General features: G+C 41.9%; 1 protein-coding gene across 4 annotated transcripts in view; it reads right to left on the bottom strand.

Moving 5' to 3' along the window:
- The window catches only part of RUNX2 (RUNX family transcription factor 2), a 215,691-nt gene that overhangs the window by 120,884 nt on the left and 70,423 nt on the right, over nucleotides 1–24,384 (bottom strand). For all 4 annotated transcript variants that reach the window (XM_077782468.2, XM_085576238.1, XM_021527232.4 and 1 more), the window contains exon 5: nucleotides 22,702–22,806. In XM_077782468.2, the coding sequence (XP_077638594.2) occupies nucleotides 22,702–22,806 (105 nt within the window). The remainder of the gene's footprint in view (nucleotides 1–22,701; nucleotides 22,807–24,384) is intronic.

Here is a 24,384-nt window from a genome sequence, read left to right as displayed (position 1 = left end):
TTTCAACATTATGCTACAGATAAATTATGGTAATGTAAATAGTAAAATCCATTTCTCAGTTCTTCGGCTCGGAGCCTACAGCTGCCTCAGGTTTCTGCAGGCAGGACAGGCAGAGGACACTCTGCTGCAGGACAGAGGTTTTGGCTCAGCTCCTGACAGTGCCATATCTATGGCAGTCTCATTTCTGCTGTCCCTGCCATGTTTTATCCCTTGGTGTTGTAACCTCTGGGGACACAGTAATGAAAAATCCTCTCCTAGCCACAGAGTCACAGAATCACAGGATGGTTTGAGTCGGAAGGGGCCTGAAAGATCACCCAGTTCCAGCCCTTCTGCCATGGGCAGTCACGCCTTCCACTAGACCAGCTTACTCCAAGACTCATCCAGCCTGGTCTTGAACACTTCCAGGGATGGGACAGCCACAGCTTTTCTGGGCCACCTGTCTCAGTGCCTCATTACTTTCTGAGTAAAAAATTTCTCCCTACCATGCAATCTGTATCTCCTCTCTTTCAGTTTAAAACTGCTCTCCCTTGTCCTATCACTCTGTGCTTGTGTAAAATAGTCCCTCTCCCTCTTTTGTTACAACCTCCCTTTAAATGCTAGGATGCAATGAAGTCTCCACGGAGCCTTCTCTTCTCCAGGATGAACAACACATCCTGCCTGTTCTCACAGCAGATGTGCTCTAGCCCTCTGAATGCCCTCAACATGTCCATGCCCTTCTTATGATGTGCATCCTAGAGCTGGATGCAGTATTCCAGGCAGTGTCTCACAAGAGCAGCATAGAGAAGAATCCTCTCCCTCACCTGCTGCCCACTCCTCCCCAGGACACAGCTGGATTCCTGGGTGTGAGTGCACACTGTTGCCTCATGTCCAGCTGTTTGTCCACCAGAGTCACACACCTTACTACAAAGCTATTGCAGCTCTGATAAAATTACAGACACCATCATCTAACAGCCCTTACTAATACAGCCAAATAAGATTCATTTGTTAAGCTCACAGACTTTCTAGGTCCCACAAAATGAGCAAAAAAGAACCACTGAAGATGTCAGTGACAGCGTAGTCTTTCTGTGGCACACTAAAAAAAGCTACAAATGTATTTTGATCCAAGCTGGATTTAACAATGCTCTCTCTCCCCCAAATCCTCTGTTTTCAAAACAAAACTGAAATTTCAGGCCAACGTTTCCTGTGGTGATCATTGTGGTTAAACACTATTTGTCAGTTTTTCATGCTTGATAAGGTCTCTCGGCTCTGTAGCAGAAGAATTGCTGTCAACTGAGCTGTGGCAACTGGAGACAGCATTTTCACCCAGCAGGAATGGCCAGATCCAGTTCTCCTCTGAGTTTATGGCAAAATTCCCACTTCAAGAGAAGCAAGATTTAGGCTGATACAGCTATTCCAGTTGGCCTTTGGTTTTGTGGGGAAAAGGGCAGCAGCTTGTATTATTCGCCAAAACAGGAGGAAAATGTTTGAAAGGATAAGAGTGCAGGGGTTTGGCCAGCTGCACCTACTCTTCACACTGCACACCACAAATGTCTAAAATGGATCTTGGGGGAATTACCCATCGTGGTTTTGAGGTTTTAAGGAAAGACAGAAAAAAAAAAGAAAAAAAGAAAAAAAAAAAAAAAAAAAAAAGAAGGCAAAAGTGCACTCAAAAAGTGCACTGATTCACTCTACAAATTGATTTAACTTTCTGACAGGTTAATTGAAAGTTCAAAGATGCAACCTGGTTTATCAAGATGCAGGTCTACTTTGAAATCATTTAGCCAGAACAGGTCCCTTCTAACAACAGCAATGATTATTTGAAATATCACCTTCTTCCTTGAGACAATTTTAACTCTCCAAAAACAATTCTCATTAATTTTGGAGTATCATGAGTTAATGTATTTAATACACTATCTCTCAGTCTGACACAGAGAAGTAAGACCAAACCTGCACAGAAACCTGCTCAATAGGCAAGATCATGACTATCTAAAGAAATTCAATCTTAGTTTGGCAAAAAACCCTAAACATTCATGCTTTAAAAACCCCCAGGAAGAATTGTTGTCCTCACCAATGAATCACATCAGGTAACCTGGGGACTTTGCATGGAAATCAGGAACTCATCAATCAGATCTAAAGGTACCAATCACATGAAGCAGCAGTGAAAACTCCATGTGAGGTTGTACTGGCTGGCATTCACCACCCAATGTGAACATGCTGGTGAAAGTACAATGAGATCTCTGACCACAAATGATAACAGCCTTAGCTTTTGCCATGCCCTGGAGGCACAACTCTGGGAAATGCCAGTGTTCCCTCATCTTTTGTGTAATGGCACAGTCCATTGGTTCCTTATCTTGATGGGGATTTCCACTCATCCTGGTTCTTTAAGCTGGAACCTCTGAAGCTTTTTTCCCACGCTTGAACAGACTGGATGCCGGTTTACCTGTGGTACTATATGCAGATTTGGACTTTCTTGTCCATGTCAGATCATAAAGAAAGTGTGTTAAAGACACAGAATCATATAATTTTTTGTGTTGGAAGGGACCTTAAAGACCATCTTGTTCCAACCCCCTGTCATGGGCAGGGACACCTTCCATTACCCTAGGTTGTTCCAAGCCCCATCCAAGCTGGCCTTGGACACTTCCAGGAATGGTGCAGCCACAGCTTATCATCTGGCAGCCTGTGCCAGGGCCTCACCACCCTCACAGGGAAGAATTTCTTCTTACAAAACAGAATTACAGAATGATCTGAGTTGGAAGGAACCCACAAAGATCACTGAGTCCAATTTCTGAACCTGTACAGGACCAGGAGTCACACCATCTGCCAAAGAGTACTGTCTGAATGCTTCTGGAACTCTGTCATGAACTACATGACTTGTAGCATTTCAAAATTACTGGTTAATTCTTCTGGAAAGCCAGAATTCTCTCAAGCAGGGAAAAGTGTTTATCTGCTCTGTACTGAGGTCTACAGAAAATTATCAGCACTGAAAAAACCAATTTAATTGAACATTTCATCAACTAATCTTGAAAGGATGGGCTTGTTAGATATCAGTCTCTTTCCATCACCACTGCTCAAAATTTATTGGTAGGTTCTAGAGCACTTCAAGTTCTGGTCTGTCCCATGTCTTAGAAATGACTGAACTTAAATCAGTGTGATCAAAACAATCATTCAAAACATGCTGGATCCTTTCACTGCCCTAACAGCACTAGACATTTAAGTCTACTTTCTCAAAAATTACAATTTTATTAATTTTCTCTGCTTCTCTGTGAACTGTAAGCCTTTAGAGATGGGGATGTGGAGACGTCAGTTACTGCTTGGGTGTACCAGGTACTCTTTATGGTTGCATCCTGGCCAACATATATGGAGAAGCAGGAGAGAATTCCCCATTTCCACGTTTTTCTCTTCAATGTGAGCTTTTCTTTTGAGTGAACAGGAGGCATGTTCTGGACAGTAACACAGAGAGCAGTACACCTGGCATCCCAAATTGCTCCCATGTGTTCACTGCTGCTAATGAACGACGAGGTTAGCAAATATGAGAGGCTCCATTTCAGAAATATTTATATAGGCAGTATAGAGAAGTGACAGAAAATGAAGCTATTAATTACAAAAGACAACAGAAAAGGTCATTGCAGTATTGTGAGGCACAGTGAAATGGGATTTCACAGTGACCACACTGGTACTGTGCATTTAGAAATGCATCGAGCCAAACTTTTCACAAACAACTTGACGATTTATTACTGTCTGTAATGTAGAAATGAAGTCGCCAAATACTAGCTAAAAAAAAAAAAAGTTTTTCTCATTAATGTCAGGCTGCAGAATTCCAGATTAAAACAGCCTGGAGGCTTTCTGCCCTCTACTAGATCTCAATTATTTTTCCCCCATAAGGGAGAAATGACCAGCAAGGTTTTGAAGCACCAGGTTTATGGCCAGTACACTGTCAGCTTTTCCAAGAACAGCCTTCATTTTCAGAGATTTCTGACACTGTCGTAGAGCTCACTCAGACTAAAATTTTTCTTTGCCTAAGAAACTATAAATTTTTAAATAACGCTTCAAAAGATAAATCTTACTTAGGCACTCAGCTAATGGGAACTGACTTTTTTGGAGCTCACTTTCCATTCCCAAAGCAGAAGCCGATCTCAGCAGGATGTTTAATGGAAACCTGGTCAGTGTCCACTCCACAGCCCCTGCTATCCATCACACAGCTTGGACATTCCGTCAGCCTGGAGGGGTAACGGAGTCCAGCACAGCCAGGGCTGAGCTCACGTGGCCTCTCCAGGCTGCAGCTGTGCCAGCTGGGGTTATCACACCCTGCCTCTCACTCACTCATCTTCCACCACAGCTACTGCTGATTTGGAGCAGGACTCTGCCAAGCCAGCTTGTTCTGACTGATGCTGATTAGAGGAGCACTGGGGAGTCGTGAGAGGTTGATGAGCATGGGGAGTGTTGTCCTCCACAGAAAGCACAGCCGTGGCTGGAAGTGGACACCCAAGCAGCCCTCATGTCCCCCAGCCCTTGGGATTCCTCCTGCTTGAGGACATGCAAAGCAAAGCCATGTGCCTTCCCCTGGCACAGATTTATTGTCATGCCTGTGAGTCTACAGGACTCACAAATTCTCCAATTTCCCTGGAGAGCTGAAGTAGGGTCCATGAGGCCCTTATGACAGATGCCTCCACTGTGATGCTCTCTGCCTTTCCTGTTGTATTTGCATTAGGTTCCAGTGTCAGCTTCTCCCACTGGACACGGCCTTGAGAAATCCTGAATGCAAAGTCCATCTGAGCTCAGGAAGGAGATGGCCTACCTCCTTCTCTTTTTTCTCCTTTACAAACATCTCATCTTCATCCACAGAAAAAAGCTGGGAGCTTTCCCATGGACATGCGTATTTATAAACAACCATGGACTGCCCATATTTACATATAATAAGAACCAAATGTCATTCAGGACACCAAAAATCACTACAGGGACAGACACTACTTGCTAGACAACCACAGAGTAGAGAAAATGCCCTGAGGATTGAGAGTTAAGGAACTGGAAATCCTGACTGTTCAAAGAGTCTGGACAAAGTGCAGAAAGCCATGGTAGAAGGCCTGGAACTAGATGATCTTTAAGGATGCTTCCAATCCAAACAATCCTGTCAGTGGAAATTTTAAGTGGAAAATCCAAACTCACTACTTTCTCAAATCCATTGTCTAAGGAGGGTCATAACCTGTTAAGGAATAGCAGCTTAAAGGTATGTGGCTATAAATCCAGAGATGCAAATTTAGATAACTCACTCTGAGCTGAAACAACTGAATGAGTTCTCATTCACACCAGAAGTCAGGAGCCAGGTCCACAGTCTGCCCTCACACACAGAGTTCAAGATTCTGCTCATTGCCTATGTCCTGGAGAAGTGTTGCAACTTCACCCTCCTCAGCAAGCAAAATAGGCCACAGGGGACTTAAAAGAAAATGTCTTAAATCAGCTGTTGATTGCTCTATACTCAATATTATATACTGTGGAAATTAAGAAGGTAACCAAATGCAAGCTATTTTTTTTGTATCCAGAATATCTAAGCAGTAAAGACTTAAAATCTAAAATTTAGGTTAAAAAAATTTAGGTAAAATTTAGGGCCTAAAATACCTGCCAAAGTCTCTTTAAAAAAGTCTGTTCCCAAGCAGCTGAGAAATAAAATAATTTCTGTTTCAAATGAGACCCTCAAAACACCCTTTCCTGTAAGTGTTGTAGGCTGCAGAGAGAACTAACAAATTAGGTTTATGCAAACAACAAACCCAGGGATTAAGAGGATACAACAGGTAACTTTTAAAAGAGAATGTTAATATAAGTCTAGAAAATTGGCTTGGCAATTGCCAGTACAGGACCATACAGACACACAGACACTTTCCAGGGTGGAATGGGTTACCAAGTCCTGATCCTGGATAGTGAAGATCCACACATGTACTCCCTACCTTGGTGAACACGCAGTGATTCTACTTATCTTAAGCCTCTTTTATTGAGGGCTAAGATAAATCAAATCAACTTACATTTATGGGGGCCAAGAACACCTTCCAGGCAGCTGCTCCAGCTCAGCTGACATGGAAACAGAGACATCCCGTGTAACTCAATCGTGCAACTAAGCCCTGAAATTTTCTTGGTATGGGCTCAACTGGAAACTGAAATTAAGTGCAATTTCAGGTCTACCTTCTTGCAGAGTGAAGTGAGGCACAGGTCTAGTGTTAACACTTCACAGTAGGGCAAATTCCATGCATACATACCAAAGCTATAATGATTCTGTAAGTTAAATATAATATAAACAGCTTTGTTTGTGTTGAAATACTTGAACATCTCTCTACAGGGTTAGGAGTCTGAATAAAAGAAGCACACTAGTGTACAGGAATGAAAGGATGATAATCATGGAATGGACAACAAAAACTGGTGACAGGCTGTTTCATAAGCATGCTGTACTATTATGTATATATATGCATATGTAGGAAAGTAACATAAGAAAAGAAAATGCAAAAAACTCAATAGAATCCCAATAAGAAAAATTTAAATGTTAAACATTGTCTCATTGAATAAGTGAGTGGTTGGAAGTACAGCAAGAGGCATTTATACAAGACTTCAACATTTCAATCCTCTTTGCAACATAAAAACCAGGGAAAAAATGTTACTTTCACAAAAAGGCCAAATTCAAACTGCAGAGAGTGCTCCGCCCCGTCAGGCAGTGTATTCACTATTATTTCACATGTGCTGTGTCTAAAAAGATATAAAAATACCTCAGCATTGTGTGCATCCTATTAATTCTGCATATACTCATCTTACTGTTCCATCAAGCACTGGATCAAAGGTTTTCTTTATGTGCAGGTGTGAGAGCTGTGTACAAATGAAGGAATATATTCCTGGCTATTCAGTCTGTAGGAGTACATGAAAGAACCAATTATGACAATCCAGGTGATTCATTTTTACTCTCAGCTAGGATTCCTGGGCCACAGAGTTGCTTCTTCCCTCTTTGAATGTCCAAGACTCACAACGACTTCTGCAGGGTGGAAGTGATCTGTTCAAATTTATGATTTTTTTTCATTTCAGGCGGGAAAATTGCCTTCCCCTCCAGTGTGAGGTTTGCCAAGGTTCATGCCCTCCCAATTCCATATGGCAAAGACTTCAGGCAGATATTCTGGCCAGTAGTCTCAAGGCTGGGGTTAAACAAGCAGTTTGTTCCTCTCTTACATAAGCACCGAAAGACAATACTACATTTGAGCTCATAAAAATATTTTAATTGGTGATGATTTCCAGACAACTATGTCAAAATTAACTCAGAGTTGATGCCCACTTGCTTAAATTTCATTCATCTGGGTTCAAATTATTTGCTTAAAAGAAGAAACATTTCCTTTTATACACACTTTGGTTTCAACCTCCAAAACCATTGCTAGAAATTAGTCCCAACCACCCAGTCAGCTGCCTCAGAAACCAAGCTCAAATCCATCACTTTAATGACATCAATAACAAATACACAACTTTAAACCCTATTGTGAACAGTGGCATACCAAGAAGCATGTGTAGCTGTCATCTCGTTAGTCACTAGAAAAACACCAACGAAACCCAAAAAGCCTAGCCATGACAAATTATTCGAGAGTTTAACCTGAGACATTAATGAGTGCTAAATAGCTTGTTTTCATGCTTGCTTAAGGAGATTTGTTTAAAATCCCACCAACCTCCCCTGAATGTCGCTTGGCGAAGCCGTTCATTCTTGTCAAGCTGGTTTTCCTATTCCAGCTAAAACAGCAGGTTCCAAATGTTTGGTTAAGGATGGCTGCCTTCCCCACCCCTCAAGACACACGCGTGCCGGCGCCGCCGCACCGGCTGCGGAGCTTCCTCCCCTCAGCTGCACAAACGTGGCTGATTCACTTCCCCAAAGTCACAAAACATTCGGTTGGTAAAAGCTTGTGAACCTGAGCACAGCCATTCAGCAGTCAGTGGTATGAGACAAATGCAAGAAGAATATCTATCCATGCAGGAGCTTCAACTTTCCAGACTTTCTATCTTGTCTGGTTTTCACCTCTCCAGGCTGGAAAGCACCTAAGGAGGCACTGCAGGAGCCTGGTACCTGCCATTCTCTGAAAGCAGCACCAGGTATTTAAACTCTGATTAAGGGCTGGTTTAGTGACAGATTTGCTCTTCCAAGCCACCTTTACCTCCAGCAATGCCTCCAAGGAGTTAGAGGAATTAGGATCTGGAGCCTAAGAAAACTACATTGTTCTGACACAGCAATATGGAGCAGCAGTGTATGGTGACAACTCACAGCTAACAGAAGAGGAAAAACAAAACCCATTGCCTCCCATATATGAAATGAAAAACATATATGTAAAGATGCTTCCATTTATGAAAGTGAAGCTTTCTGACTCAGATTGCGATGTACTTTGCATGGGAATATGCCTTAAAAACACAACTTGAGTAAATAAACACCTTGATCTTCACCATGTTCTCATATTTGTGTCATTCCTGGAGTAGGGTACTGTCATTATTCATATTTCACACGGAACTGAAGCCAAGAGAAAGAGATACTCAGTTTCCTCTGATATCAGCAAGTTTGGAAGGATTTTCAAGTGCACTAACATCACAAAGACGTCAGAGACAGCAGATGACAGACTTTAAGGACTCATGTCCAAATGTGTCAGCCACTGAACCACCCTCCTACATCCCTGCCTTACTCATGTGGCCGTGGAGAGCTGGTCTTCCAAATTTCCTGACATGAGATTAAAGGATAGAAAACTGGCAAAGGTTAGGATTGTTTTGTTCTTTTTAAAAAGAAACATTTATTCTAACAAAGAGCCTTTATGCTGATGGTCCAAATATGCTAACATTGCTTTTTACTACATACAGCCTAAATCGTCATTCCAACAAGAACTGAGCAGGCTTCCAAAACAGGAGCAGTCTCAGATGCACTCCAAAACAGTGTACTGTACTCCAGTGTAAAACTGTTCTTCAGTCCATATGGGAGATCTCAAGAATTTGCTGAGTCTGGCTTTACATTTAATGGAATTTATGTTGGAGGAACAATTTTATTTTGATCATTGCGACTTTTATGCCAATTTTTTGAGGTTTTTTAATTTTGAATTTTGGGGCAAATTTCACTTTCTTTTTAAAGAGAAAACCAAGCAGACACAATTGTTGCATGTTGCATATGAGCCCTAAAATCTAATCTCTCCTCAAACTAGTGCCCTTATAGAAATGTGAAGCCTTCCCATAACTGTAAGCAGTTCTGCATACTGAACGTCAATTAAGTGAGGGATTTTGGAATTTTTTTAAGAACTCATAAAGTTTGGAAATTTTCAGCATGGATTCTGGAACTGAAGACTGGGACAAGCTGAACTAATTTAAAAATGTAAATGTAAAAAAGATATGTCCCATAAGTGACAAATTAAAGGGGGAACATGAGCAGCTTTCAGAGCTCACTGCCCTCCACCACTGAGTGCTTGCACAGCCCAGCTACTCTGGGGTCAGCATTTTCTGGCAGCATCAGACAATAAAAAACGCATAAACTCACAGTGCAGGGTAAAGCTACTGTGTCTGACATAACACTAACACAGGGGCCCAGGGAGGTGACTGAACCCTGGCTCCCAGCTGCATCAATCCCTGGTTTAATCACCCTCCTGACAACACTTCTCTTTCAGCTCTCAAGCTGCTTGGCTCCCAAGGATGGGAACACTATGAGAGTAAAAAATGTGGGGAAAAGCTTAAATGAAGTTGTAGCAGTGAGGGCAATAAAACTGTGAAAGTGCCTTTTGCCCAGCACTCAAATCTGTCTCCAAAGAAAATTTGTTTCAATTTAATAAAAGCCCAGGCAGCAGACCACTCATCCCTGAGTCCAATTCCAGTGAATGGTTAAGGAGTCAACAAGGAAAACAGTCCCTGCAGCCTCATTTCAGGGGCCAGATTCAAATAAGACAGTTTGCATTTCTCAGAGAAGGAGGGAAAGATATCTGTGCAGGAGCACATCTGAGGTATAACTTGCAGCACTGCTAACAGTGTTCTGAGCAGCTTTCAGACCTGTTAAAACTTTGGTTGCTGGTTTTAAATGGACCCAACACCTTGGGTCAAGCACTGGAACAGGATGCCCAGGAAAGTGGTGAGATCACCATTCCTGGAAGCATATGGCACTTGAGGATATACTGTGGGGGTGGGCCTGGCAGTTCTGGGTTAACCATTACTTTATGATCTCAGAGGTCTTTTCCAGTTTTAATGGATCTGTGATTCCTCAGCAGCTCTGGGTCATGTAAAAGAGAAGGTAACAACAGGTAAATGTTTTTCTGCTGGCTTATATCAGAGTACCTGAACACCCCCAGAATGTGCCCCTGGGTCACCTTCACCCAGTCCATTTTTGCAGAAGGTCACACATTTTACAGGGCTCCACACCCTCGCCAGAAGATTCTTAGGAGACTGAAGAGCCTTTTTCCACCTTTCCACAACCAGTGACTCAGCTGCAGCTCAGCAATGAGACTGCGTCTGGATTGTGCCCACCATGAGTTTTGGATGGTGCCTGGCACAGGCTGTGGCTGCCTCTCCCCTGAACTGAAGAAGACCCAAGCATAGTGCAAAGCCAACCCAGAGAGCTTTCAGGGTACAGTTTGGGGAGTTTTTATCAATGCTTATTTCCTGTGGTTGTGGTTCCTTAACACTTGGGGTTGTTTTGCCTAAAAATACTCCTTATCAGCAGCAGCATTGTCCTCACTGGCTCTGTCAGTGAGGCAAAGGGGCACTGAGGTGCAGGAGGGTTGGCAGTGAGGAGGCTCTGCACTTTGAACACATTGAAGAGTCCCAAAATACAGCCCGAACCTCTCTGGGCTCACACGCTCTGTGTGTGTGTGTGTGTGTGTGTGTGTGTGTGTGTGTGTGTGTGTGTGTTACAGCCTGCAGTGCCTGTGCAGACCGTGCCAATTCAGTTGGGGAGTACGCACCCCTCATTACCCCTCTGGAGAGGCTGAGGGTGGGGAAGCAGAGCCCTGCCAAGCGCTGATGCCCGGGGCCACGCTGCCTTCTAACCCACAACGCCTCCAGAGGCCCTCCCGGCTGCTGTGGCCCCAGTTTCATCTTCTACAAAGGTTGTTGCCTCCTCCAGCATGTCACCAGTGCACAGGCAGGAGTCACGTCCTGCTCTCCAGGGCTGCTGGAGATGGCACCTCCCTCATCCCCTGCCTGTCACCAACCTGGCCTGTTGGCTCCAGAGCTGCCCACGAGGAGCCCCTGCCAGCTGCCAACTTAATTTCCTACTCAGGATTTCCACTGAAGCTCGTGGGTTATTTTTCAATTCAAATTAATAACACGTTAGATTGAGTATGTTACAGTTGGAGCTGGTAGAACAGCCTATCATTCCTGTTACCCAACACTTCCCATTACAAAACCCAATTTTCAGTTGCTCCCAACTTTACTGAACTTTGACTGTTTGCATTCCATTTTTTCTTGCATGAGTATGGAACACACTTCTTTAATTTCAACCAAAATGGTCTGACATTCCTGGAAATGAGTTAGCTCAGGGAAAACCTAGCACCTCGAAAAACATTTTTGGCAATCTTTTCTTGAAAAAGCTTTTTTTGTCACTCTGTTTTGGAGTGGAGTTTTGAAACTTGGCTCAGCAGATTGGCTCTTTTTTTTTAGAACCTCCATGGAAATTCATCCAATTTGGTAAAATTATGCAACTTTGAAAACTAAAATTTCATCAAATAAAAATTCCTTAGATTTTATCAGTTAAAATCTTTGTTTACAGCTTGGCAAAGGTAGCTGATGGCTGACCCAGATTTATGCTTCTTCCAAGCAACTTTTTGTAGCAACATTAGTTAAGTTGCTTAAAACAAGGTGTTCTTACATAATATTCTCTGTATGAAAAATAAGAGTAAGTGGGTGTATTCCATCCCACAGGCTGTTGCTGTCCTATGGATAAACAAGCACATGCTCCTACACTGAAGGACTTTTTCTGTCTCACACACAACAGGCATGAATTAAAGCCACACTGAAAACTCCTTGGCATGTCCCACTTCTGAGTGCTCAGATGTGGACTTTTCCTACTGTAGATTTTGTCTGCAGCATATGCATAAAGTGACATGCTATGCTAGATGTACCTGCTTTTTAATTTTAAAAAAATTTGTTTTATGTCAACAAGTTATTATATATCTGATGTGTAAGTATCCCCTTTGTCACATTCCTTAAATCTACTATTTATTCCCTTTTACACCAAGTCACTAGAGAAAAACAGTCTCATTTAATTTGCATTACATGTATGCAGTTAGTGAGGTATTTACTTTGCATCCCACATGGATGTAAACACACTTCCCAAAAAATTTCCTTCTTCTTTGAGCTGGGACTAAAGAACAGTCACTGTTATCTGGATTTTGGAAGCACCAAGTCCTTCCTGCTCTCTCCTGTAATAAAGACTGTATCTACAAGCCAACTGTTATCAGGTTTCTCTTTTGCTGCCATCTTTCAGGAATAGCAAATATGAAGAAGAGTGAAACTAATAACACAGATCACTAAGTATGCACAGATGCAAAAAGCAGACCCTGCCTAAATACTGAGCTGGAGTATCCTTGGAGTGCTGTAATCCTGCTGCCCTGATTCCCAGGGAAGTTTATGGCAGCGTTCACACCGCGGGCGATGGATATTGCTGTGTGAGCCTTCTTCAGGACACTCACAGACATATCCTGGGCTCACTCCTGCACAGCAGAAGATAAAGGCTAATTAAACTGTCTGACTCTGCCGTGGAGCTGATGAGGATCACGTATAAGAGCCAGACTGCTGCTGAGCTGCAGGGGACACAGCCTTTGGGAGAGGAGAGCACCATCAGTGTGGGGAAAGATGTTTTAAAGCAGGGCACACACTTCTGCACTGAGTGCCTGACAGTTTTAACCAAGCAGGCACAGAAGGGGAAAACATAAAACTTATAAATCACACATTTATGTCTAACAAGGAGGACTTCACCAACAACCTAAATTCTAATGTGTTTTAGAGTGGCCCTTCAATGCAGCTGTTGAGAAAGCAGATGCCTTTTAAAAGGTTTAAATGACAATAAGGAGTATGAAGAAGTTCTTCAGAGCTGTGTGCTGCTGCAGTTGCTGGCAAGCCAGGCAGTTTGCTTAAACCCAGCTCAAGCTGCAGAGCCAGTCCAGTGGTTTGGGCTGCTTCATGTCCCCTCTCCCTCACTCACATCCACTGACCCCTATGGAGCCTTAGGGTGGGATAAACCAGCTTCTAACTCACACATACAACTCTTCCTTGACCACAGTGGACAGGAGGTGAGCCACTGAGACATCATATCAAACTTTTAGGCAGCTACAGTTAAGGAGAGTCAATCTATATGTCCCTTTACAAAAAGGATTTTTATTTGGACTGCTTAGCTGATGAACTGAAACACTGCATTATTTACATTCACAGTTTTATTGCTGAGCCCTCTTCCTTAGTCAACACTTCTGTTTACAGAGGTGATGATTTTATTGCAGTGCTGGTTTTACAAACTATTGTTCAAAGACATCAGAAAAGGCCAAAAGTGGGAGGGGATCTATAGTGTAGATCATCAAAGCCAAAAAGTGTCCAGCATGAAAAAAAAAATTTCTTCCACCAATCTAGAGTCTATGGTGATAAGAGGAATGAAATATAAAATTATTAAATTAAATTATTCTTGATTTAATTGGTATCCTAGAAATGTGGAACCAACTCTATTAAGCTTAATGTCTGCAGTGCTTTATGAATTCACTAGATAACTGAATTATTGAAGCACATTGTTTTATAAGAATCTGAATCTGGGTCCTTGATGACATATGTACACAAGCAAAAAATCCCCAAAAAGTATTCCACGTGTAATTCCCTGTGTACTGCTAACCTGTGGTTTGTATCACACAGCAAGCCTGCATTGTATTTCCAGGTCTCTATTCCTTTCCAGTTTCCATACTGCTGAGAAACACAGGTCTGAATTTTCAAAACACCAAAACTGATCGTGAACACCATCCCTTTTCAATGAGTAATCTCTGTCTTTCTAATCCATTTTAATAGAATCATTTAAAATTTGGCTTCTTTGCAAATCTAGTCTGGGATTTCACATACAGAACTAGACCCGGGACTACAATGATGCCTGCGTGTGCCTGCTTCTTTCCAAGAAAAAGCTGCACCAATGTGAAACTGCTGAAACTCAAAAATAATTGTCTCCTTGTTTCATGACATCTGAAGTGATACTCCATAATAAAATTAGTTAGATCCCTGTGTCTAGCAAATTAAAGTAAAAATGCAAGAGCTGCAATCATCCATTTCTTCCCCAGCACACTTCTGTGGTGCTTCAAAGGTGATGATTTTCCTGTTGAGCTCTAAGAGCAATGAAACAAAACACCACAAAGTGCCTCTGACTGCACTGACACTGAAGACCATGTCTACTGCTACAGGAATGCAAGAATGAGAAAGTGCATGAGGATTTAAGGAAGCAGACAACTAATTGGCATTACTCACATGGATTACAGACAGGCAGGAAGCAGATTCTGCACTTGTAAGCGCCCTGATTAATACCTCCTTTGGCACCCTGACTTTAAATGAGCAGGGCTACTAAAGAAGCAGGGCATTATGAAGTGGGAGTAAAGTTCACAAAATGGAGTGGGAGAGTTTGAAGAGGGATGGAAGCATTAAACATTTACGCTGGCAATAATCAGGTGAAAGGGTTTGTCTTCCCACGCTGTGGGAAAGATTACATCTCAGAACCACAGGAGAATGGACGGCACGTTAAGTTTGAATGAGTGAGAAACAATTAATATGTTCTGTCATGAAGAAGAAACATTGGAATCATGGAGTACTTCCCAGTGTAAGGAAAATCTTCAAATGTATTCCCCAATATTCTTGACCTCTAGGCAATGCCTGCAAAGTGAATTGTCACCTTTGTAATGTTTCTTGTGTAGCTGCAACTGGAGTGTGAGAACCTTACTCTGCCTACAGCTAAATAACATGAGTTTTAATCTCAGCAGTTCACACAGCCCAAGCCGAGTGTGGCCTGAGCAGTACCTGACTATTGAAATCCTGCAGGAGGTGATAATGATGCCTTAGTAGATAGCATCATTTCTAAGGTATGTACACTGCACTCATTATGGCAGCTGTAGACACACTTCAAAGTCAGCTTTAAACAATTCCTCATGCTGTCAAGAAAAGAAAAAAAAAAAGCAGCAGAGACTGCTCACTGTTCAACACCAGACAAAGCCCCTACCCAAGAAGGTGAGTGAGCACTGGGTTAATCCAACGCTGAACTCCTGCTCCCTGTGACTGCACCCTGGGCTACCTGCCTTACTGCTAACTCCTAACTCGGCTGTCTGAGCTACACAGCAGGCTTAGTACACTTTGGGACTATAATATCTGCTAATCTCATCTGATTCCAGCCATCTCCAAAACAGAGTGTCTAGTCTAGGCTAGTCATCAATTCAGTATCAATGGAAAGGGATGAGAGTCCAAAGGGCACTTCACTGCTCTCTAAGCATTAAAATATGAATCACTCTCTGCAAGGGCCTGTGTCTCTTCATTCACTTCAGAGGAAACCTACTCTGCAGATCTGATTTTTGGAGAACTGAAAGGCACCCCCAGCACACAGTGAGCCACTATTGTGCTGAGTAAGCTGGTCTACTCTACTGCAGATGAGATTTATAATAGGGGATCTGAGCATATATAGGGGATCTGAGCATAATAGGGTATCTGAGATACAGGCACTAAGGAACCCACTTCTTCATCTGAGTAGGGATTCTGGTGTCCCAAACATACTGCAGCATGAGATCATTACTCAGTTTCTTCCCCTGAAGTTTCAATTAAGTATGATATTCATCCTCATTTCCTCTTCTGCATTCCTTGTCTGGTTAAATCAGCATCTGTGTTTCACGTCTGGGATGACCATGTTTCAATGGAGAATGAAGATTATATGGAGAATAAAAATAACTTTTATAAAAACTTAAAACAGAAATTTGGATTTGACAGTAAGCAAGTGCTACCTAAGTACTTCACTTACACTATTCTGATGCAGTGTCTTCCAAATATATTCACCCTGCTCCTTATTTCCCAAACCACTTTGGAAAGTGAAGGGAGATGTATAAGAGGTGCTACACTGAAGAGTAAGGAAAAAAAGCTGATATTAGTAGCTACAAGATAAATGCATTTCAAAAGTGACAATGTCCAACAGTTCCCTTGGGAGAAAATTATGAAACAAAATGGTCTGTGGAAAGCTACTCTAATGCCTTTTTTAATACCATCTTCTTCCACAGGACCAACATGGAGTAGAGTCACAAAGTTATAAAAAGTCATTGTCCCTGGAGGTGTTTAATGAAAGCCTGGATGTGGCACTCAGTGCCACGGTCTGGCTGACATGGAGTTGGTTGCTTATAGGCTGGACTTGATCTCAGAGGTCTTTCCCAGCCTAATTGGCTTTATGACTGGAAAATGGTCTCCTCCTAGTCATGCCCTGTGGAGACACAGAATGAACTCACTTCCATTGTAACTTCATTTGTTTGGTTATAACCCCTTTTCCCCATCTGTAGATTAAATGGAGATTATGAGCTCTTCAGGCCCAAACTCTCTTATCATACAGCTAAGCAACACAACTACATAGAGGGGCCATGATTTTATTTGTAGCTTGGAGGGACACTTTGAACACAAACAGCAATAGCTGCAATATGAAAAACTCACTGCGATGGCCAAATGACACACCAAATGTACTAGGAATAGATTTGCTTGGAAGCAAGTGTTCCCTCTACATTGGGATGGAAACAATCTGTTCTGTTGACAAATACAAACCAAAACTGCAATGCAGTTGGTGAGGACATTTTATGGAATGGTTTTATGCTCAGACTTGTGCATTTGTTTTACATAAACTTGTCACCACAACAGTGAATACATGGTCACTCTGTCACCTTTCTGGGCAGCAGTGTCCTCCTATGGAGAGAGCCCCAGTGCTGTCACATAGATCCCTGAGATTTCAGAACTCAGCAGTTCTGAGTTCTTACGGTGCATGAATTCAAGCCATGAGTGAACTAAGCAGATTTTGCTTTTGACTCACTCTGTGCACTACACCGGCAGAAAAAAAGTCACAATCACCAAAAATTATTTTGTCTCACAGTCTGCTTCTCAGACAATGAGATTTTATGCATGAGCCCCTCACTAGCCACAGTGAAAGAAATAAGAGCCAGCTGGTTCTTGGGATGCAGCTACCACCCAACAGTCCCAGGTCACCTTGTCATGCCTCGCTACTGGTTGAGGTAACTGTAGGGAGCCCTGCTCTGTGGGTTGCACACTCATCTCAAAAGTAAACCTAAACCACTGGCATATGCAGTGTCTGTCACCTCTGGTGAGGAACACTTGAATCATCACACCAGCTTCTTACAACCTCCGGGAACGCTCAGGACCTCCAGTCCCCAGCTAGAACAGTTCTGCGAAATTACACATATGCAAAATATAAACCAGCAGCAAATGAAGGTGAGTGAAACTCTGTCTTGCCTTTTACACTGCAGTAAGGACATGGTGTTGTACCACTGGAAACAGAAACACTGCAACTCTTTACTGGGGACCTGGTGACAAGGAAGTCAGGTCCCAGCCTGTAAGTGGACCATGCTTACGCTCAGATACGTTAATGATGGTCACAGAAAAGAGCCTAAACCATGGCCCGGCTGAATATTTCTCTGGCTGTACAATCACATTTTGCCTCGTTTCTTACAAAGGAGCATTAGAGTACGTATATTAAGCTCTACAGAGTCATTTAGAGCAACTTTTGAACCCTAGACCGCCCACTCTGCCTTCCTCTGCTCCCGCAGCCACCGGGATAAATCCAGACCTACCCAGCCAACTCAGCAGAGATCTGTCACTCTGAAAGACACCAGAGAGTGCCACAGATTTTCTAACTTCGGTTTGGATGAAACCCCAAGACTCGCTCATCACATCTCGGGGTATTTAGCATTGACTTTAATTAAAAACCTCCCCATGCCAAACCACATGCAGATGCAAACCGACGCCTTCAGCGTCTGCAACGCATCGCCCGAAAAAGCTGTGCTGCTCCATTCAGTCTGAGGTAGATGCATGAAATAGGAACCTGCCTGTAAAATTTCCTCTTGTTTGCAAGGTCTCTCTCTCTCTCTCTCTGCACTGCCCCAATTTACCACAGTGCAAAAAAATCCCCACAGTCAAACAAATATATTCTTGGGAAGGAAAGGGGGCTGGTAGAGTGGTTTTTGAAGGCAGGCCAGAGACTATTCGAAACGAGGGACACACAGAGTGTTTTAACTGCTGTGATAATTCTGCATAAAGAGATGTTAAGGCTCCAACTCCTTGCTGTAGCATGCCATGTGTCCCTGAATAAAATTACTGCCATGCAGGCTGTTAGCAGAGGAATGCGTAAACAGACAATGTATCCTTGCATCAGTTCCACAAAATGTTGCACAACACAAATGCCTCTCGATGTGTCATTTCCTGCTTGGCCACCAGCCCAGCTCCTGACAGGCAGTCAACAAAAAAAGAGAAAAAAGAAAAAAGAAAAAAAAAAGAAAATAAAAAAGAAAAAGAAAAGGGGGGGGGGGGAAAGGAAGGGAAAAAAAAAAAGAAAAATTAAGAAAAGAAAGGCAAACGGAAAGATTTAAAGCTGCTCTACTCCAAAGCACATTCCACTCGCCTCAGACTTATCCCTCCACCCTCTCCGCCTTTGAAAGAAAAGAGGGAGACCTTCCTAAAAACTGTTATGGTTTTAAGTCGAGGAATCTCAAAAATCTCAATCACTTATCTGCGTTTTACAAGCCGGGTCGGCCAAACAGTTAATGTGGGGGCTGAGCAGAAGCCCCGGCTGGCTCCCGCTGCCTTCCGCAGCGTGCACAGACAAAAAGCGAAGTGATGTTTGCTCATACCTTTCATCACGTGTGCACCTTGCAAGCTGCGGCAGCAGAGGAACGCTCGGGAGCTGGATGAAGCTGGGCAGTTTTCTGCCCCGAAACGCTTCAGCTCAAAGCTCAGAGCTGCTTTTGCATTCACACTGAGAAAGTTGGGGTCGGTGACTTTGGAGCCTACGTTTTATTAGAGGCAAACTAAAGTTTATGGAAGTCAGGCAAAATATAAAAATATATAGACTTCTCCTCCCTCCTTCCTCATGATTCCCCCATGACTGGGTTTGTTCCAAAAGTGGCCAGAAAGGAGGATGTGCCTCCTATTCTAAAGGTACCCCTAAGGAAGGGCAAATAATTATTTCTGTAGTTGTATTGAGGAAAGGCAAAGGCATTAAAGGGAGGCTTAGGTAAAGATTTGGGTGGTTTCTTTGTTTTTTTTTTTTTTTTTTTTTTTTCTTCTTCTTTGACTTCCTTTACAGTAATCTCTGGCTATCTGTTGGTCAGTTATGACCTCATGAAAACTTCTCTGGAAAACTTCTTTCAGTCCTCCCAGCTGGAAGGCAGCTCTGCTGGCTGAGATCTGCATATGGCAGAGGTTTTATCCTGGTTATGAGGAGAGAAAAATATCTGCAGGATTTCCTAATGATTCTCAAAAATCTTATACAACCCCATCTCTAGACTGCATCACTCAGAGTGCAAAGCACTGTCTCAATCCAGCATAGAAACTGCAACACAGAAGATGTCCCTGGACAGTAATCTAGATAGACTGGAAGAGGTTAGGTAAAATTAAATAAATCTCTTATGAGAAAAAAATAATCAGAAGACATTTTCTCGTATAGAAACGGGCAAGTTTTCCTAACAGAGCAACCTGACATCACTGTCTCTATTAAAATATTTTCAAATAATAACAGAGAGGCAAGGCAGCAAGCTTCTACAAGCAGACGTTTAATACGACTAAATGGCACTTACATTTAAGAACCCGACTTTCTGAAGTGCTGAGCATCCAAAACACCAACTGGAGTCCCTGCATGCCACGACTGTTCAGCACTCCTGAAGTCGGGTTCTAAACGTCTGTGATGTCTGTCATGGCTTTGCTGCTGCTGCTGAGAACCTTGCAGCTTTCGTTTGCTCGAGTCAACTTGCCAAGAGAAGGTCAGAGTGCCTTGCCTATAAACAAGCCTTACAAATTCACGATCTAAAGCATGATGTCATGTCTTAAAATGATAAGCTGGCAACAAAGTAAATGACATTTTGTAAAGATGTGCATAATTTTATGTTTACACTCCTTAGAATGAAGGTTCTAATAAGTCATTGGTTGGTGTTCCTTTAAAGGGAAGTTTTATAACTGAGATGAATCACAACTGCAAAAGATCAAAGTTAAAAAACATCAATGATGCCATGGGGTACTTTTTAATCTTGTAATGAATGATGATCATGTGCTCTTATGAAGTTGCTCCAACTGCCAACGCCAGATGTGTATATTAAGAAAAAAGTTGTTTGTGATGTGACAGCTCTGGTTGAGCTGCCAGAGAGAGGAAAACTAGGATAACATGCTTGAAATTTTGAAGTGAAATACAGATCCTGGCAGAGAGGGGCACTATTTCCCGATACATAATTTTTTAAGACAAACACATTTGCTATCAGAGCTGCTTCTTGAATTCCTTATTGACCCCAACCATCTAATTTTCCTTATGCAACATAAATGCCAGATACAGTCATTGAATGATGGCTACCAAACTAATGTATCTACACAAGTACAGGGTCTCTAAGAAGGAAACAGAACTTCAGTGAAACTCACAGAGCTCACTGGAGCTACTCTTTCCCTACAAATTCAAGTTTAATGATGAGCCATTCCAGAGATGTATGAATCCTTTCAGAATGAAAGGATAAGATTGCAGTATTCCACCAAAACATTAAAGTACAAATGGACATCCAAGTTCAAATTCTACTTTCTTAAAAAAAAAAATGTGAAAAGAAGAAAGAAAATAAAAAGATGAAGAAGGAAATAATAACTTCATGTAGGCCATAAGCACTCAGTTACTGAGCATTTCTAGGCTCAGCTATTTGAAGACACCAGCAAACAGGTATCTACATACAAAGGCCTCATAGGTCTAAAGTAAAAAATTCCAGCAGAACTAGGAGATCTTGTTAAATTCTATGAACACAAACTCACTTTCAATCCACAGATCACCAAAACATCCCCATGCCAGCAGGATCCCTTTCTGTGCTGCACAGGGTAATCCACACTACTCTCCACACATCACTTTCCAACCTCGCTGCTCTTTCACCACGGTTGTGTCCTCTGCTAGGAGATTTCCTCTTTTGCAGATGCTTCAATACATGGAAGCAGCCTCCAGATGGGAATGGCTAAATGATATAGAACTTACTCTCTGCATTTTACTCCATGAATGCAGCTTCCCCAGTGTCCTCCAAGTAAGTTACATGGAGCACCAGCTGCAAGTGAAAATTAAAAATGGGAACTGACTCACAGAGAGAAGACAGAACAAAAATCCCCCTGCTGTGACAACAGGACACCTCAGCTATGAGCAGGTAGCACTACAAGTATGTACCCAAAGAAATGTATCCAGAGCTATTTGCTTTTTCTTAGCTGTTCTTCAAGGTGAAACTCCACAGCCTGGACAATTCTTACAGGGAGAATTTCAGTTCCCACCTCGGTGTAAGAGGAGGTGACTCTGCAGCATGTATTGGCACGAGAAACACTTAACTGCATGAATTCTGTCTACATCTCTCTACTTCTGTCTTTGTGGTATTTTAAACAAAACACCATGAAAGCTTCTTGAAGGTCATGTTTGTATGTGCAGATCAAAGGCAAAATAATTATTTGAGATGCTTCCATTATAGGGATTCTTTTAATGTGGTTATTCATCAAATAATTCTTAATCTCTAAGTGTAATTTAAATAATGCTGTACCTGGCTAATCCAATCAATTTAGAGTAATTTCTAGTTAGATTAAGAAAAAACTCCAGAACTGGCTCATCAGTGATACCTATATGATGTGAGACTGGTTACCAGCTAAATGTGCTAGACAGAGAGACAGCCAGATAAATCCTGATGGATTAAGCAGACTTGACTATATCTAAAAATAAGTGCTACCCATAAAACTGCTAAGACATGACAAAACCCAATTGTCATAAAAGTACAGCCATTGCAAAACAGATAAATCATGGCAAATAGATTCTTAGTGAGCTTGCATGGCTATGAGATAAACGCGCTGGGTAAAAATCTGCTGGACTATGTTTTAAAAAAATATATTTTCTGTGCACAAATAAGAAACAAGGACTATGCTGTTGATATACTACTTTTTTTTATCTTTCTTTGGCCCCTGGGGTTCTATGATGAGTCCATAGCTGAAAACCAACTTCAGGTATGATGAGATTAACCAAGTGCATTAATTATCTGATGGCAAAAGAATTTAAGGGCAAACAAAAGGCACTATATTATATGTTTCTTCTTTATTCTAGGACTGATCCTGAAAGATCAGGCTCCTGTTTTGTTCTAAATGTCTTCAGGTGGAAGCTGACAGGAGTTCAGGAAATGCAGCACGTTGCAGGATTGCGTCTACTGTGTCTAAATCAGATTATATATAAATACAGTGGTTCTAGTTCTCATCTTCATTGGCAGATAATGTATCAAGACCTTGATGTGAATGAGAATCAGGTTTGGGATTGCCCAAATTCAGCCAAGCACTTAAGCGAGTGTTTAATGCAAGTATGTGTGTGGTCCAATAGACTCCAAATTAACCATGTACTCACATATTTTGCTGAGCAAAAGCCAGTGTTTGACAAAGATATACATATTTCATTTACAGATTTCTGTTAAGCAAAATTAAGCAGGCATAAGAGCAAAAAAAAAAGGATATAATACTCACTTCTTGGCTCTCTTGGCCCATCCACTGTAACCTTTATAGCTCTGTGGTATGTTGCGACTTGGGGGGGATTTGTCAGGACAGTTATTGTCAAAGTAAAGCTCTTCCCTACAAAGGAAAAAAACAACAAGGAATGAGTGATTACAACATGAAAACAGTCACATGCATGTTCAGTAAAGAATCAGTTTAAAATTATTCCCTGTCGTTACCACAATCGTGAAAATTAAAAACATAACTGACCATAGGAGTTTTCCTCCCCTTCAGTTTTACTCTATGTCAAGAATACGTCCATGTGTTGACAATCTAAATGTTTCTTATTTAATAATGGGTCATCATACAATGACAGAACAAAAGTGATTCACTGCTGAGGACAAGCCAAATTCTTTGCTGCATTGAAAGTGGTGTAAATCCAAAGCAAGTCATATAATTTAAAAATTTACTCCAGTTTTGCAGCTGTGTGACAGAGAGCAGAATGTGACCACATGTTATTTACTTCACACAGTTTTATCATTTCATTTGTTTGACTTGACTACAATAAGATGAGGAATGAATATATTTTCCTCCTGGGAGATATTTTAAGAGGGAGTCAGTGTCTCTGTCCTTCATATGCCAGGGCTAATATGATTATATCATTATTATGGAACACGCCTTTTTTCCCTACACATATTCCATCTATGAAATACCAAGAAAGCCCCCAACTTTCCCGTGAGGGTGAGCAATGTCAGTGTGCACGTAGTTTGCTATCGTCAGTCTTCATTGTTGGGGTTTTTTTTTGTTTTGTTTTGTTGTTTTTTTTTTTTTTTACTTTTCAAAGCTTGAATTCAGGCAGAGATTGCACAAGACCATTTACAGCCTTCAGCTGAATGAAAACGTTAAAAAGAAATAAATAAAGGGAGCTGCCTGCATCTGAGCACACATTCTCACAGGCGCTGGCCCCCGTTTGGGAGACTCACTGACAGTTGTAATCTGTTAGATATGCAACGGTTACTCATGTCAGATAGTCAAAACTGAAAACTGTTTCAAGACAGGAAAAGGTGGGCGTACAACAGTGACTCAATAAAACAGTCAGCAATCTTTGGCCTTCATGCTCATTTAAGCTGCTACTTTACCAGACACTTAAAGCTCTTTTTTTTTTCTCCCCTCCTCCCTGGGTGTATTTGTGCATTTTTGCTGCTAGGGCTTTTCCTCTCGCTGAACTCTGAAGGCATTCAATCAAGGCACAAATCTTAAACGATATGTAGCAGCACAAACTTAATGCAGTTTTTTCAGGCCTAATATAGAACAGCTTATATATAAGGCATAATACAGAACAGAGCTTTGTCTGTCAAATCTAGTAATTGGTCTTTCTTTCTGGTCCAAATCGTATATCCCCCAAACCTGCCTGAGACATGCATCATTTATTATCAGCAGTGCAACTTCAAACTGTCTTGGCTATAATTTTCATGAACTAGAATGTGACATGGATTTTTTTTTAAAGGAAATACAACTGTCATTTAGAGTAAAATGATTTTCCAGGTGAAGCTGTACTCCAGCTGTGCCCAGCTCTCTGGGAGATGCAGGTTAGAGGGAAGGTCAGGACCCTGGCAAATAGAATTATAGAATGGTTTGGGTTGGAAGGGACCTTAAAAATCATCTTGTTCCAATTCCCCTGCCACGGACAGGGACACCTTCCCCTAGACAAGGTTG

This window comes from Lonchura striata, chromosome 3, assembly GCF_050655825.1.
Source record: "Lonchura striata isolate lonStrDom1 chromosome 3, ASM5065582v1, whole genome shotgun sequence".
Classification (NCBI taxonomy): Eukaryota; Metazoa; Chordata; class Aves; order Passeriformes; family Estrildidae; genus Lonchura; species Lonchura striata.
The sequence above is the reverse complement of the archived record's forward strand: the minus strand, read 5'-3'. Positions and strand labels throughout refer to the sequence as shown.